Genomic DNA, 16,140 nt, shown 5'->3' with positions numbered 1-16,140 from the left:
GATCTCTTTTCGTTTTTCCTTTTTACATTATCAGTATTGTAATATCAATTATTCCCTCTGATACCCTTTTTCAGTTTGTGTTTCCATTTTTTGCTTCCCTCCTTTAAAAATCCATAACTTTTTCTGCAAAGGGAGCTTTATAAGGGCAAGTTTTCTGCATAACAAACTGTATTTCCTATAATGGGTAAAGTACACGTCACTCCTTGGTAAGGAAATTTTCTTTAATTTTTTGAGATTCAATTTGTGGTATGAACATGGAATGCAATTCCAGAATATAACATTTCACTCTCTTTACATAACCATCATGCCTACAAAAGTAACTGTCTAAAGAAAGATGTCTGTTAGGTAAAGGAGACTGTAGCATCAGTATAAGGGCAGCACTGCCACAGTCTTGAGTGATGTGCTGTGATTATACTGACGCTACAGCCTCCTAACAGGCACCTTTCTGTGGACACCTTCTTCCATGGGCAATCTGCATCTGATGAAGGTCATGTAACGAGTCTAAAACTGTATATCTTGTTGTCAATCTTTGGTTCTTGTTCTTAGACTATTCTGTTTTAAAAATCTTTTCAATCTTTTTTCCCAAAAAATAACATATTACGAATATATACAATACAAAGCCTCACTATCCTTGTCTAACCTTCCTGTCTATCCAGAAAGGAATGGAGGGGGATATACTCTTTCATGAGCTTTATTTACATCAAGATATCTGACTGGAATAATTAAGTAGCCAACAGGACAGCTTAAAAGGGTTTTCCCAATTTAGGAAAAGAACAGGACCCCCAGAAATGAGGAAAACAGGGATCGCACAATCAATAATGGGTGACACTCCATTCAGTTCTGTTAGGGTGGCTAAAGGACGTTCAGTACAGTGCTCGGCCATCTCTGGCTGATCCCATAGCACTGAATGGAGTGATGCTCAGCCTGACCCTTCACCCATTAGTGAGAATGAGATCCTTTTCTAATTGATGAGTGGTATCATCCTAATGATTGTTAGAAGTCCCTGCTGTCTGACCCTCATCAATTAGGATAACAGCCCCGTTATTCTGTGGGAACTTTGAACAGTGGATAAAGTGTACTAACCTTTTTATGTTTGATATCCATGGCCTACTTCCTTTTAAAATCAACTTTTATAATTATTCTAATAAGCCGGAAGGGATTTAGTGGGTATTTCCAAAACCACTCAATGCTGTAGATTCACAGGCTGTTGCAAAGAACAGAGGAGGTCTCCCATCACCCTACACTTCCTGCCGATATTAATTACACAGGCAGAGGGAGGATGGAGAGAGCAGGCGGTTGTGTGAGACGTTCTGCTCATTGTAACAGCCTGTGATTCTGGAACTCATTACCATAATCAGACTCATTGGCATAATTGTAAAAGTGCATTTTAGAAACACAGTCATGTTGCGTGGATCTATGCGTAATTGTATCCAGTTTGTCATACTTGATTTTCATGGTAGATTTTTTAAAAAAGACTTCTGAGATCTCTTTTCGTTTTTCCTTTTTACATTATCAGTATTGTAATATCAATTATTCCCTCTGATACCCTTTTTCAGTTTGTGTTTCCATTTTTTGCTTCCCTCCTTTAAAAATCCATAACTTTTTCTGCAAAGGGAGCTTTATAAGGGCAAGTTTTCTGCATAACAAACTGTATTTCCTATAATGGGTAAAGTACACGTCACTCCTTGGTAAGGAAATTTTCTTTAATTTTTTGAGATTCAATTTGTGGTATGAACATGGAATGCAATTCCAGAATATAACATTTCACTCTCTTTACATAACCATCATGCCTACAAAAGTAACTGTCTAAAGAAAGATGTCTGTTAGGTAAAGGAGACTGTAGCATCAGTATAAGGGCAGCACTGCCACAGTCTTGAGTGATGTGCTGTGATTATACTGACGCTACAGCCTCCTAACAGGCACCTTTCTGTGGACACCTTCTTCCATGGGCAATCTGCATCTGATGAAGGTCATGTAACGAGTCTAAAACTGTATATCTTGTTGTCAATCTTTGGTTCTTGTTCTTAGACTATTCTGTTTTAAAAAATCTTTTCAATCTTTTTTCCCAAAAAATAACATATTACGAATATATACAATACAAAGCCTCACTATCCTTGTCTAACCTTCCTGTCTATCCAGAAAGGAATGGAGGGGGATATACTCTTTCATGAGCTTTATTTACATCAAGATATCTGACTGGAATAATTAAGTAGCCAACAGGACAGCTTAAAAGGGTTTTCCCAATTTAGGAAAAGAACAGGACCCCCAGAAATGAGGAAAACAGGGATCGCACAATCAATAATGGGTGACACTCCATTCAGTTCTGTTAGGGTGGCTAAAGGACGTTCAGTACAGTGCTCGGCCATCTCTGGCTGATCCCATAGCACTGAATGGAGTGATGCTCAGCCTGACCCTTCACCCATTAGTGAGAATGAGATCCTTTTCTAATTGATGAGTGGTATCATCCTAATGATTGTTAGAAGTCCCTGCTGTCTGACCCTCATCAATTAGGATAACAGCCCCGTTATTCTGTGGGAACTTTGAACAGTGGATAAAGTGTACTAACCTTTTTAGATATATGAACATTTGTATCGTACCCTAATAATATTGTTTAAAGTAGGACAAAGAAAAACATTAGGTTTCTTTTAACTAGTTGCACGACTTTAAAGGGGTATCCTCGTCTGGGCATTCACATTCAGTTTCATTAATCTTCCATGTATAAACATTTCTTCAATTGGATGTTATTAAAAAAAATGTTCCTGTGTGAAGATAATTTTCCATAAATGTAGCCATGTTGTCCCTTAGAAACGAGATGGCTTTCTCAGTTACGACCACGTCACATTTAGGCAGCAGTGGCCATACATGGGCTATTGAGCCCTGCCTGACCACATGCATTCAGCGATCATTACCACAGGACGGCTGTGGGACATATAGTAATTCCCGGATATTTCATATACAAAAACTTTTTGTTTATTTGTTCAATCCATCCAGCAGTGGTGGCCGTATCCGAGGAAGCTATCTCGTTTCTAAGGGACCACATAACTACGTATGTATGAGAAATTATCTTCACATAGGAACATTTTTTTAATAACATCTAATTGAAGAAATGTTTATTAATTGCAGATTAATCAAACTGAATGTTAATGCCCAGACGAGAATACCCTTTTAAGGAAATGGAATAAATTTCAGCGTGCTTGAAGGCCTTGGAGAATAAGTTACTTAATATAAATAGAAGTACTGGAAGTTCCTTTGAGAACTCCCTGTGAAGTATAAGCTGGTACACAAGAAAGACTAGTATTCTAACGGTGCAGGTACTGGGGTTGAGGAGGAAGTATTTGCTATCAGGCTCTAAAGCCTTAAGGGGACCAAAGATTCTCCAAAACATATTTGGATGTAGGAAATGCTGTTAAAAAGTATTTGTTGATTAGAAATATGGATTTGGAGTACATAACATGCAGGTGATTTTAAAGTTTCTTCCTCTCATTTTCCTTTATTTCTGATGATGTCAATTGTATTTATTATTTTTTTGTGACAAATTAAAATAAACATTAAAAAATGGTATTAAAAACTACAGCAAGAAACACAAAGAAAAATTCCTAAAAGCAAACCTGGAAATCACAACTAGGATGTTTCAATACTAACTGTACACAAACATATCTACAATGTATCCATACATGCAGATTAATTAAAGCTTAATATGAGGTTTCCCAATTTTAATCTGCAACAAATCAATGTTGCTCTGCTATAGGTAGAAACAAAAGCATAGCTATTGACATATATTATTCATATATTTAACTGTATAAAATGTAAGTACTATACAATATCAGATTGTTATTCCTGCATTTATGGCCTAATAGAGAATATTAATATCCTAAAGGATGTTTCTTTCAACTTAGGAGACCCATCATTTAACCAGAAAGGAAAACAACTGAAGAGTACAGCTACTCCATAACTCTGGCTCCTGAAACCCATAAAATGACTTGGTATGTTTCCTATTTTTGCTGAATTATTGTGGTTACTTGGTCGCCCATTCATTTGAATAAGAACTATTTAATACTATATTTTATTGTATTTTATTGCAACTTCCAATGGTGATACCAAGTAATTTCTGGGGCTATAGCTTCAGACAAAGCTATGGAGTACTGCTTGACAGAGAGACTTCTTTGTTGACTTCTTATAAGTAATTTATGGGCAGCTATTTATGCTAAAAGTATTAAAAATAAATGCACTGTGCAAAAAGAAGTGTCAATCTTACCATAATTGTTGTAATTGTCTTCATTTGTGCCATGTTCATAGTCATAATATTCTGGAACACTAAACATGTGAAACCAAAAAGTTGTTAACATTGCTTAATTTGCTAAACAGCTTTATCTGTTAATGGCAATAACAATGATAATCAATATTTTGCAGGTTACATATAAATTTTGAGCATTTGCACAGCCCTGGAGGGTTCTACAATTCTGTAAAGGGATTGTATCCTTTGTGTAAAAAAAGTAAAAAAAAAAAACTGAAATACTGGGAAGAGATATGGAAGCACTGAAGTGTCTATTCCTTTTCCCTTTTTTTCCCTTTTTCTTCTTCTTTATTTCTTTTAGTGTCCCTTCGAGCTGTGGGAAATGGGTAAGGGAGAGAAGGGGAAGGGAGGGGGAGGGAGGAAGGGACGGCAAAGCATTGGGAAACTGTTTAGTTATGTGGTATCCTTTATTTTGAGCTTATATGTATGAACTGACTATTGAAACTGTAAACACATTGTCTATCAAAAAGCTTTGTACAGGCGGTCCCCTACTTAAGAACACTAGCATACGACCCCTAGTTACAAATGGACCACTGGATATTGATAATTTATTTTTTTCACTTTAGTCCTAGGCTACAACAAACAGCTATAACAGTTATCAGAGGTGTCTGTAATGAAGATTTATTTTTAATCCTGATTCTTATGACAATCCAACATTTTTTAAATCCAATTGTCACAGAGACCAAAAAAGTTCTGGCTGGGATTACAGTTATAAAATATACAGTTCCGACTTACGTACAAATTCAACTTAAGAACAAACCTACAGACCCTATCTTGTATGTAACCCGGGGACTGCCTGTACTATGGAATGTGCTAATAAAAAAAAAACATTGCACATTTACCTGACTTTAGCTTATAGTAAATATCTTAAATGCAGACTTTCAATATATGGAAAAACAAAGGCAAATTGTGTAGTGTACTCTGCTTTACTTGCATTGACATTGGTGGGAGTTACCTGCAGCAAAATGCCAGATTTGTTTAAATCCTCAGATTGGTAAAAGCTAAAAGTGACTAAATGCAATGTGTCTACAGTGTAAAAATATGTCCCTGAAAACACTTTATGTATGTTGGCAACTTAGCTGAATCTTTAGTAAATCTTTCATGTAGTGCGAGTTGACATCTGTCACATTATAATAAGTTGCATGTGAGTGCCTTCATGTCCCCGCTGGTAACTGACAAGATCAGCAAACCGTTCAATGCTTTAAGGTTATCAAGTATTGCTTTCTGTTATAATCAATTATATGTAACAGGCCTTCCCAATGTGTCTTACTCAATTTCATGAACAGATACACAAATGCACCTCTTTACCTTTATTGTGAAAAAACATTCAGTAGGATAAAACACAATTCAGATTTCCCATTTAGACGTACATCTGCATCAAGCACTGCTTATAATGCATGACCAAGGTTATGTGAAGAACATCTTATTTGTGGCATTTATTATCTGTTGTGTGCCATGGATCTAGCCTTTGACTTTGTCTGACAACTGCATTTCTTGCTGAGACGAGATTCTGGATGAAATATGTGAACTGTGGTTGCATTTTATCTAACCTTTACTTAATTTGATCTATAAAAAGTAACAAGTGTATTGAACCTGTTAATAAAAGGGTCTAAAACTTGTGCTGAGAAATAAAATAGGTTAATTGCTTGCAATAAAGCATGTCTCCGTGCTGCCCAAGGGGAGCTTTGTGGTATAGAATCTGATGTCTGCCTGGAGCAAAAAGGTTCACCTAGATTATTGCAATGAAAAGGAACAAAATACAAACTAGAATGTAGATATCTATGAGGTTATACCTGTGCTTTCAAACACGTGTTAAAGGCTACATGCATCCATCACTCCATTACATTTAAAGATAAAAAAGGAAATGAATATTTGCACAAAGTGTTGTGCACAGGTTTCTATGAACATAATTCTATTTGCATCTTATAGCTGAAATAAGTTCACATGGAACGTCTACTTTCATATATTATGGAGCTGTCGTCATTAGCATGTGAACATACTGCCTCCAGATACCAATGCTTATTGTGATGGAATTTTTTTATTTTGTGGATTCCAAGAGAATAACATTCCTTCTATATTTATTCATATTAAATTGGCATTATAGGCATAACAATGAACTGCATTAATCCCTGTGGGTAAAAGTTTAGGTGTAACATAGTGGGAGGTTTGTTTGCTGAAGTCTGTGGCTTGAGCGTGTTTATGATAAAAGATGACATAGTCTGCAGATAATTTATCCTTTCTAACACAGGTCACATGTGTGTATCCAGATTTGAAAGGATTTATGCTTTGATATTTGTGACTATTCATAAGCATCATTACCATCTGGGTAACACTGCTTGGACCACTACTTTTAGTAAAATCAAGCACAAGGGCAACCACCTCCCCGAGGATTTCTCCCCCACCTCCCTGCTCTCTCGTAACATACTCACTTCTGCAGTGAGACTAGGGAGTGGAAGTGCTGAGAGAGCAGGGAGGGGGGAGAGGACTTCGGAGGGGCATGTAATAGCTGTAGCTTGGAGGGGTTGTGGTGACGCCCCAGAACACTTGTGCTTGATATAAATAATCTATAGAGTGTACTAAAAAAATCTAAATATGGTGGAATTGCTTTTAGAAGGCTTGCAGGTTACCAGGACAAAGAAATAGATACTTCCAACAGGGAAGCCTTTGAGTCATGTTTATTTTCATAGAAAGGTAAACCCTTTATTGAGTAAAAGATTGTGTATTTACAGCAATTCAGAAATACCCAAATATGTAATAAAGCAAGCATAGTTATTAAGTCTACCTTTTGCGACACTACAACTCTAGCAGCCATCTACAACACTTACTCACTCATTCAAATCTGAATTATATAATATTGAGAACCTAGATTTTGAAGGATTCTAATTCATCTGTACATAACATAAATTATAACAGACTTAGGCAACCTATTACAAAATATGACATGGCAATAATACCCTATATAGTTGTGTCAGCACTGTTATTTCCTCTATTCTGAATGCTTAACCATTGATTGCTCCTTTGTGCTATGGCATCAACTTCTGAAACTTGAAACCCTTGGTTCATTTTGTATTATAGTGGTTCTATCACAAAAGCAAATCGTTCAATATATTTATTCCCTGGTGATGTAGAGACTGTTATTAAAGCAATGTTTTAAGATTTTGCTGAACAGCAGAACAGAACAGAGAGTGGATATACTTAACTTACTAGTACAAATTAGCTTCTTTTGTGTTAAGTAACTGTGGTTCTGATGCACAATGCAGATAAGAAGTGAAAAACACAGGCTTTCCATCCTGCACTGTAATTAGCATTTATAAGCTAAAGTGTTAAGCCTTTAATCAATTATTGCCTTTGTGTGTTCAAAGTATGATAACCCGCACTTAGCTGTATTACAGGAAGAAGCCAACATCATGTAAGGCTTAGAAGCTAAGAAGAATTCAAACAGTGAAGGTTCAACCTTATAAGTGGATAAGTAAGCATGGACTAAGAAATCCATTACTATTGATACTTAATTCTTCTAATCTCACACCCGCTTCTTTACCAACTAAATAATAAAATTTTCATTAATAAAGTAATGCAAAACATGACATCACTCTACTACCTAAAATTTAAACATATGTTATCTAATGTACAGAAAACTATTGAATTTTGCCATTGTTATGTGGTTTTGGTTATGCACATTATAATTACCATCAGGTGAAAACATTTCTTTAACTTGTGTTCTAGCAGATTGATAGAGGAACAATGGGCATCTGCCATTTAGTTTGTGTGTATAACTACTGATCACTTTGGTTTAGTGACTCTTAAAATAATACTTCTGTTATACTGACATAATAGATTGAATTCTCGGGGGCTTTAACTTTAAAGGACATTTACCACCAGGATGAAGGATTATAAACCAAGCACACTGCTATACTGGAGCGTGCCCCTCTGGCAGGATCTGCTCTTCTTTGAGCTTCTCATGCCCCTGTTTTTCAGAAAAAAAGCCCAGGGCCCTTCAGGCTCATTTGCATAATTTTAGCAGGGCATAAGTAAATAAAAAAGAACAGATCCTGCTAGAGGGGGCCGACACCAATATGTCAGTGTGCTTGGTTTATAATCCTTGATCTTGATGGTAGATGTCCTTTAAAGTAGACAGCCTGGGTACACCAGATTCGTTAATGTGTCTAACCCACAGTAATAAATCTGGTTTAGTGTAAGACAGCTCAGTCATCTTTGTACCATTAGTTTATGCCACAAACTGCATCAACATTCTGTTGCATGAGAATAACCGACTTTTCCCTGTGAAGCCCTGCCAGCTTTTCAGCGGTCAGCTTTTTAGGACTACTTGTAGAAGTGTCTGAAAACAGTCTAAAAACCTTTGATAAAAGTGGCGTAGGCAAATTACGACAGAATTACATTGAAAACATATCCATTAATATGCCCCATTGTGTATTACTAAACTATATAAGGATACCTGAATTCACCTTTTTTTCCTTTACACAGCCTAATTATTCACCTCCCACGATTAACATGAACATTAACACTTAAAATACTCACCTCTGTGGTTGTGTAGTGTAATTGTTCTCATAATCCTCATAGCTTTGGTCATCATAATCCTCTCCAAAGCCATCATCATAGCCCTTTATGCAAATACAGAAACATGACATTGTTAAAACAAGATTTTATAACATAATACTTATTTCACGTTGCCTATGTGTTTTATTGAATACAAACTGTACTGAAAAAATTGTATATCAGTAAAGCATACAATTGCATAAAACTTTCACAGGGCCAATAGTGATCATTCCTTTCACATTTATCTTTTCAGATTGTCAGCACCACATTCCAGTCTACACAGGGTGATGTGCTGCAGCAATCTCACATTTTCTATCTTACATAAATATACATCAGGCAAAAATCTTTAACCATTTAAAGAGCAAGCCATATTTTTTTTTGCATTTTCATTTTTAACTCCCTGTCATTAAAAATCCATACAGAGCTGTATGAGGACTTTTCTGCAAAACAAATTGTACTCCCTAGTGTGGGTATTTTATATTCCATGCAGCATACTGAGAAGCAGGGAAAAATTTGGCGAAATTGATGAAATAAAATGCATTTCTGCCATTTTCTGGTGGGCTCTGTCACTACGCACTACAAATGACATAATCCCCATAATTCACTGTCACTGCTGGACATCCATGTGACATCATTCTCTCTTTACTTCTCACACAGTTCGATCACAATTGATCCTTGAGTAAGTTACATCTTAATGACTTGACGTACATTCAGGAAATATATACGAGGCAGTAAAGACACATGCAACATACATAACGGAATTGCCAACAGATGAATGGCAGAAAAAAAGAGTTACAAGAAAAGATGTCCCAGAATTGGGATTTAATAGGAATGTGAAAATTGACAAATTGATAAATTAGTGAACAGTTATAACGTCCTCCCCGAAGCTGTCACAGCATCTCCTAGACTTGGAAGTGCTGTCTATAGCCTGAGAGCTCTCAGACTAATATATATAATTAAGAAAATGTTTTTACTATATTTCACCACTTTATTTTTGCCAGAGAGACATACACTATAATTAGCAGACATTCACCAGGGCAACCACCATACAACAAAATTATTCAAAATCATCAGGAAGCAAGCTGTTTTACAATTACACCCATTAACTATGCTATGCTTCTCTTCTGCAATCTGTTGGAATTCTAGGAGCAAAAAATGCTTATTTACAATTCAAAAGGAACTTGTACTATATGGCCTGGAATTGCGCCAGTGTCTGCGTTTGAACGGGTGCAGGCTATGACTTGTAGGAAGGCGTGGGGCAGGAACGCCACCAGCCTCATTCCCTTTATGACACTCGACACTCACTTGGGGCGGAAATGGTGTAAAGGGGAAACAGCTGCAAATTTCCCTTTAATCTACCAGAGAACACATTTCTCTGCTTTTCCAAAGATCACTGAAAACATTAAAGTTTTTTAAATTAATTTATTTTTTTGCATTAGTGCACCGAATGTGTCCACAGACATATGATGGCAGCGTTTCAAAAGAGCAACCACCATGAGTCCCATGCCTGTAATAGCAGAATCTGTAATGCAGATGCACCGAATTGCCAGTAGTATTGCAATATATTGTATCAGAGATCAAGATTGAAAATTAAAAAAAAAGTTAAAATGACAGTTCTTTCCCTACAAAGTATGTAAAAAAGCAACACAAACATCTTGGGTATCTCCAAAACAAATAATGGCAAATGTATAAATATATAAAAATGTTTGTTCCATATGGTGAGCCCCATAATTTAAAAACACATCTGAATGTCTGAATCGGCATTTTTTCACCACTTCCCCACATATAAAAATTTAAATATAAAGTGTCCCGGAAGAAGCTGTGTAGGCGAAACCCAGGTGTAAAGGGAAAAACAAAGAAGCAAAAAAAAGACTCTGAGGGGCATTTATCAATTTTGGTGCAGGGTGCCGCTAGAACCGTGCTATATTTTTCAGTGGGATATAAGTTTGTGGTGCAAGGGATTAATGCATTGTCACACAGACTAAAATGTTTAGTACTCACTAGACCATCTTTCTGCTGGGCTCTTTTTGCCCCACAGCTTGTGCCAAAAAACAAGTCTGAAAAAATAGAAATGGCAGAAAACTGGTGAATTCACAAGCAGTGGCAAAATATTGCATTCTGAGAGCCACAACTTTTTAGGTTTTTTTTGTCAATCTAGCTGTATGAGGGTTTGTTTTTTGAAACACCACATGTATTTTTTTAATTGTACCATTTTTGGGTACACATAACTAATTAATTAACTTTTATTAATGAAAAAAATTACATTTCTCCAACTCTTCTTAGATTAATTTTTTTCCACTTTCACAGTATAGCATTATTTATAGCAATTTTTTATGTTTATTCTATGTGTCAGCATGATTCCAGCACTACCAAATATGTATAGTATTTTTATGTTTTACTACTTCTATGTTTTACCACTTTTTACTTTTTTTACTTTTGATAGTTCACTTTTATATTTTTGGATACAAATAAAGCCTTTTTGTGGGGAAGAAAGGAAGAAAATAATTTTTACTTATTTTTTGTTTTTATTATTATATTTTGTGACAGTAATTTTTTTTTATTTTATGCATTCTTGAGTTTCAATAGTATTATTTAGTAATATATTTTAAATCGGTAGCACCTGACAGATCTATTATTTCTGTCTGACTCTGCACTGAAAATAAAGTCTTTGGAGCTTGCACATGCTTTTAAGAAGTGTTTGCGCCAGTTTGTGTCCAGTTGCATTGTGTCAACAAGACATAAAACTGTGTACCTAAAGGGGCTTGGTAGTACTTAAAAAGAGAAGGTGCACACTTCCAGAGCAGGGTGCACCAATAATTAAAGACTGTGTGCCAGTATTTAATACTCTGTCGCACCCTGCACATTTGTGAGGCAAACTGCCTTTAGTGCAGTGACTGCCTGTTACTGCCATATATGGAGGCTTATTAGGCCCAGTCCAAGACTCATTCTAATAGGCAAAATGTCAGTGTAATGCTGACAAATATAATACAGGCAGTCCTTGACTTACGACGATCCGAGTTACGAATAACCCCTAGTTATGAATGGGATCCTCACCCGCGCATGTGCGGCCGAGGGCCCCGTTTGTATTTAGGGTTGACCCGTTCTTCAGATCGCAGTAGCACTTATCCTGCTCTTGTGTGTGCCACTGCTGCCTCCTTAGTGATGCAAGCAGAGGGGGTGGTAACTAAGGACACTGTAGCGCGATACCAGCGGCTTGTAAAGTGCTTCTATGCACATAAAGAACAAGCCGCTGGTATCGTGCGACTGCGTCCTTAGTAACTTCCCCCTCCGCTTCACTAAGATCGCAGTCGCGTTATACTAGCGGCTTGTTCTTTATGCGCACAGAAGCGCTTTACAAGCCATTGATATAACGGGACCGCGATCTTAGAGATACAAGCGGAGGGGGAGGTAACTAAGGATGCAGTCGCACAATACCAGCGGCTTGTTCTTTATGCGCACTGAAGCGTTTTACAAGCCATTGATATAACAGGACCGCGATCTTAGTGATACAAGCGGAGGGTGAGGTAACTAAGGATGCAGTCGCACAATACCAGCGGCTTGTTTTTTATGCACATGGAAGCGATTTACAAGCCGCTGGTATTGCGCGACAGCGTCCTTAGTTATCTCCCCCTCCGTTTGCATCACTAAGATCGTGGTCGCGTTATACCAGCGGCTTGTTCTTTATGCGCACAGAAGCGCACTACAAGCCACTGATATAACGGGACCGCGAACTTACATACGACTTACATACAAATCCGTCTTAAGTACAAACCTACAGTCCCTATCTTGTATGTAACCCAGGGACTGTCTGTACATTGTGCAATTTTATTGCTTCCTACTTGCCATAAAAAGCAATCAAAAAGTTGAAATTAACACAAAATAGTACCAATCTAACCGTTCTCTTAATAAGCCTAATAATGCTGTTTTCATCAAGGAATAAAAAGGTTATGGCTTTTAGAATATGGTGACACATAATAAAATGTGTTTTCCTCAAAAATGTGGGTTTTTTTTGGCTAAAAAACTGTAGCAAAATATAGGAAAACCTGTGTCTAAATCATACTAATCTACAGAATAATTTATCATGTCTTTTTATATATTATGGTGAACTGCATAAACGATTTAAACAATTGATAAAATAGCATTTTTTTTTTTTGCTCGCCCACAGGAAACAGTGAACTGAGCCTATTAGAAAATACAACTCTTATCACTAAAAAAGCCCTCAAAGGCTCATGTCAGATAAAAATGTTGAGCATGGAAAAACTAAAAAAAAGTTTAAAATGTCCGGAAGTTCATTTTAGGCAGTGTCTTTAAGGTTTAATGGGTTAAACAAAATTGAGCCTCCCTTAAATAATGTGATTTATTTTAAATTACTTCTAAACCATATCCAATGAATATGTTCCAATGCATTATTTTACTTTTATGTCATATTTTCTTTTGCATATATTCATTTTAATTAGTAATTTATGTACAGAGAAGAATCACCTCTTCATATTCAAATGCATTGTATTTAATGCTGCTGTCTAGAAAAACATTCCCCCTGAATCTTAATCGACTATATGCATAAGCAGCAAGTTATTTCCATTTCTATAATGGTAATATAATTAGCTAAATAATTCATTTTATAGATGTGTGAATATTTTCTTTTCATAAGCTGCATGGACAAGGGAAGGAGAAATCCAGAGTAAATATTTTTAGCTGAAGTTTGTTTGAATTCATTAACATAATGTAATGCAGTAAAATATGTGTGGCAGAAAAAATAGTCCGATTAGGCACCAAACCAAAGATAGGGTTCAATGAAACTAGGATTATTACTATATGGGAGCAGACGTTAAATTCAAACCTAGGGGGATATTTATCATACGCTGGCGCTGCAAATTCGCAGCCCGATACATGAAGAGGCTTCTGCCTCTTCATGTATCGGGCTGCCAGTCGTGCAGCGTTTATCCTACGCCAGGCAGAGCCCCCTAGACTCTATCACTACTAGCAAATTCACATGGGATAGCTAGAAATTCACAGGAACGGTTATGCTTTCCATCAGAGGTTCTAGTATTTTTGATACAAAGGATAGCATGTGCAGAATTATTCTTGCAGATACTACTATTTCCTGTAGATTTGCCAAAAGGAATTTTCATGCAACAAATCTGCATTGTAGTGTATTGGGTAGAAAGCCATCCCATACACATCATGCTGAAAACAATCTGCATTGGAAATTACTTTCTGCTGCAGATTTTTCATTTGCAGCAAATAGTTGACCAGTCCCTCAGTGCTAATGGTTGGGTACGGCAGTGTAAGCATCCCAATCAAGCCGACTTTGGCTTTATTCTGATGCCTGCGGGATGGCTGTGGGGTTATTGCTGAGGCAAATCCCAGAGCCACTCTGCACTGTGCGCAAATACCCTAATAGTAACCTATTGTTCTTAATACATAGAAAGGATTTATAAGGATTCAATCAAAAACAGTGAATTTATGAGTTGTAGCCCTCACCAGTAACACAATTGTAATGCAATGATTATATCAGGGTAATACTAAATTATAACCATGCAAAAAGTAGGTAAAATAAAAAATATTTTAATTACATTTCACACATCCATTTTTTCCTCAGCATGCCATCTATAAATTTTAATTATGCCCTACTGAATCATTTTATTCTCTGCGTTTTTTCACATGATCAATTGAAAAAAATGTATGCTTTTCATGTATGTGGAACACAAATGGCAATAGATGTTGGGGAAGCAGGTGTTTTGCTTTCTAATGAATGTCATTTTTTTTGCCGAATTTTCGACTAATGTACATGAAAAAAATTGAAAGTGGACAAAGAGGAAAATAAGGGAATTCTGAGCGAGAAGTAAGACTGTCTTACTGCCTTTCTGCTGTTTCTATGACCCAAACAATGGGGGTGTATTTGTTATTTTTAGAGCTATGTATTGTTTTTTGGTGCCCAATTTTAGCACCGTGGTTATAGATTATGGCACATGGCCTTAATGCATTTGGTGTACCGTAAGACTAAAACTAATGATTAAAATACAAAAGAAAAGAGCTTCAAAACTATCAATAAAAATATATACTTTATTATAGTACCAATACACGAAAATATACAAATGTATACCGTATGGGTGTGATGGTCAAAACAAGGGGACAACAAGTGGCCCCAGATGAAATAGGGCAACCACAGAGTACATAAGCCCCACCTTGATGCCTACTGACGAAGGCATCAGTGCGAAACACGTGCTGGGGTGTACTATTGGCTATCGGGTGAGTGTATTGTGGATATATGGACACTTTGATGCCGGAAGGTACCTCTGGTTTTCACTTCATGTATATTGAGAAATAATTATCATACCCTTGATTGCTTTACTTTTTTGACAGGATATTCACATAGAGACATTGGGTATTTTTTGGTCTTTGGGCTTATTAAGGGGGGCTTATGTAATCTGTGGTTGCCCTATTTAACCCCTTAACGCCGAAGCCACTTTTCACCTTCCTGACACGGCCCATTTTTTCAAATCTGCCGTGTGTCACTATAAATGGTCATAACTTTGGAACGCTTTAAAATATCCAAGTGATTTTGAAAATGTTTTCTCGTGACACATTGTACTTCATGTTAGTAGAAAAATTTTGGTGGTATGTTTTGCATTTATTTATGAGAAAATCAGATATTTGGTGAAAATTTTGAAAAATTCTCTATTTTCGAACTTCAAAATGTTTACTGTTTCCACACATAGTCATAACCGCAAAAATACTTAATAACTAACATTCACCAAATATCAACTTTATGTCTCCATGGTTTTTTATGCATACTCTTATTTTTGTAGGATATTAAGGGGCTTTGAACGTTAGGTGCGATTTTTTACATTTTCATAAAAAACGCAAAATCCTGCTATTGAGGGACCTGCTCAGGTTTCAAGTCACTTTGAGAGGCCTAAATAAAAGTAAAACCCCATAAATTACTCCATTACAGAAACTACACCCCTCAACGTACGTAAAACAACTTTTATGAAGTTTGTTAACCCTTTAATTGTTTTACAGGGGTTAAAACAAAATCGGATGCAATTTTGAAAGTAACATTTTTTTGGCTAAATGAATGTGTTTTTCAAAAAATGTACAAATTCTCAGTGGATAAAATAGCAAAAAGCTCCACAAAATGTGATACCCAATCTCTCCCGCGTATAACAATACGCACCTCCCGCAGTATTATTACATCAAATGTCAGTAAGGGGTTAATCTGGGACCACATGTTTTCCCCTTGTTTTGATCATTCCACCCATATGGTATACATTTGTATATATTTTTTT

At 36.5% G+C, this 16,140-nt stretch overlaps 1 protein-coding gene across 9 annotated transcripts in view; it reads right to left on the bottom strand.

The window, feature by feature from the left end:
* KHDRBS2 (KH RNA binding domain containing, signal transduction associated 2) overlaps positions 1-16,140 on the bottom strand; it is a 255,902-nt gene that overhangs the window by 26,440 nt on the left and 213,322 nt on the right. For all 9 annotated transcript variants that reach the window (XM_072142213.1, XM_072142212.1, XM_072142214.1 and 6 more), the window contains exons 7-8: positions 8,831-8,913; positions 4,256-4,314 (exon numbers count right to left, since the gene is read on the bottom strand). In XM_072142213.1, coding sequence (XP_071998314.1) covers positions 4,256-4,314; positions 8,831-8,913 — 142 coding nt within the window. The remainder of the gene's footprint in view (positions 1-4,255; positions 4,315-8,830; positions 8,914-16,140) is intronic.

This window comes from Engystomops pustulosus, chromosome 3 (genome assembly GCF_040894005.1).
Source record: "Engystomops pustulosus chromosome 3, aEngPut4.maternal, whole genome shotgun sequence".
NCBI classification, from domain to species: Eukaryota; Metazoa; Chordata; class Amphibia; order Anura; family Leptodactylidae; genus Engystomops; species Engystomops pustulosus.
This window is presented reverse-complemented; position numbering and strand designations above follow the sequence as displayed.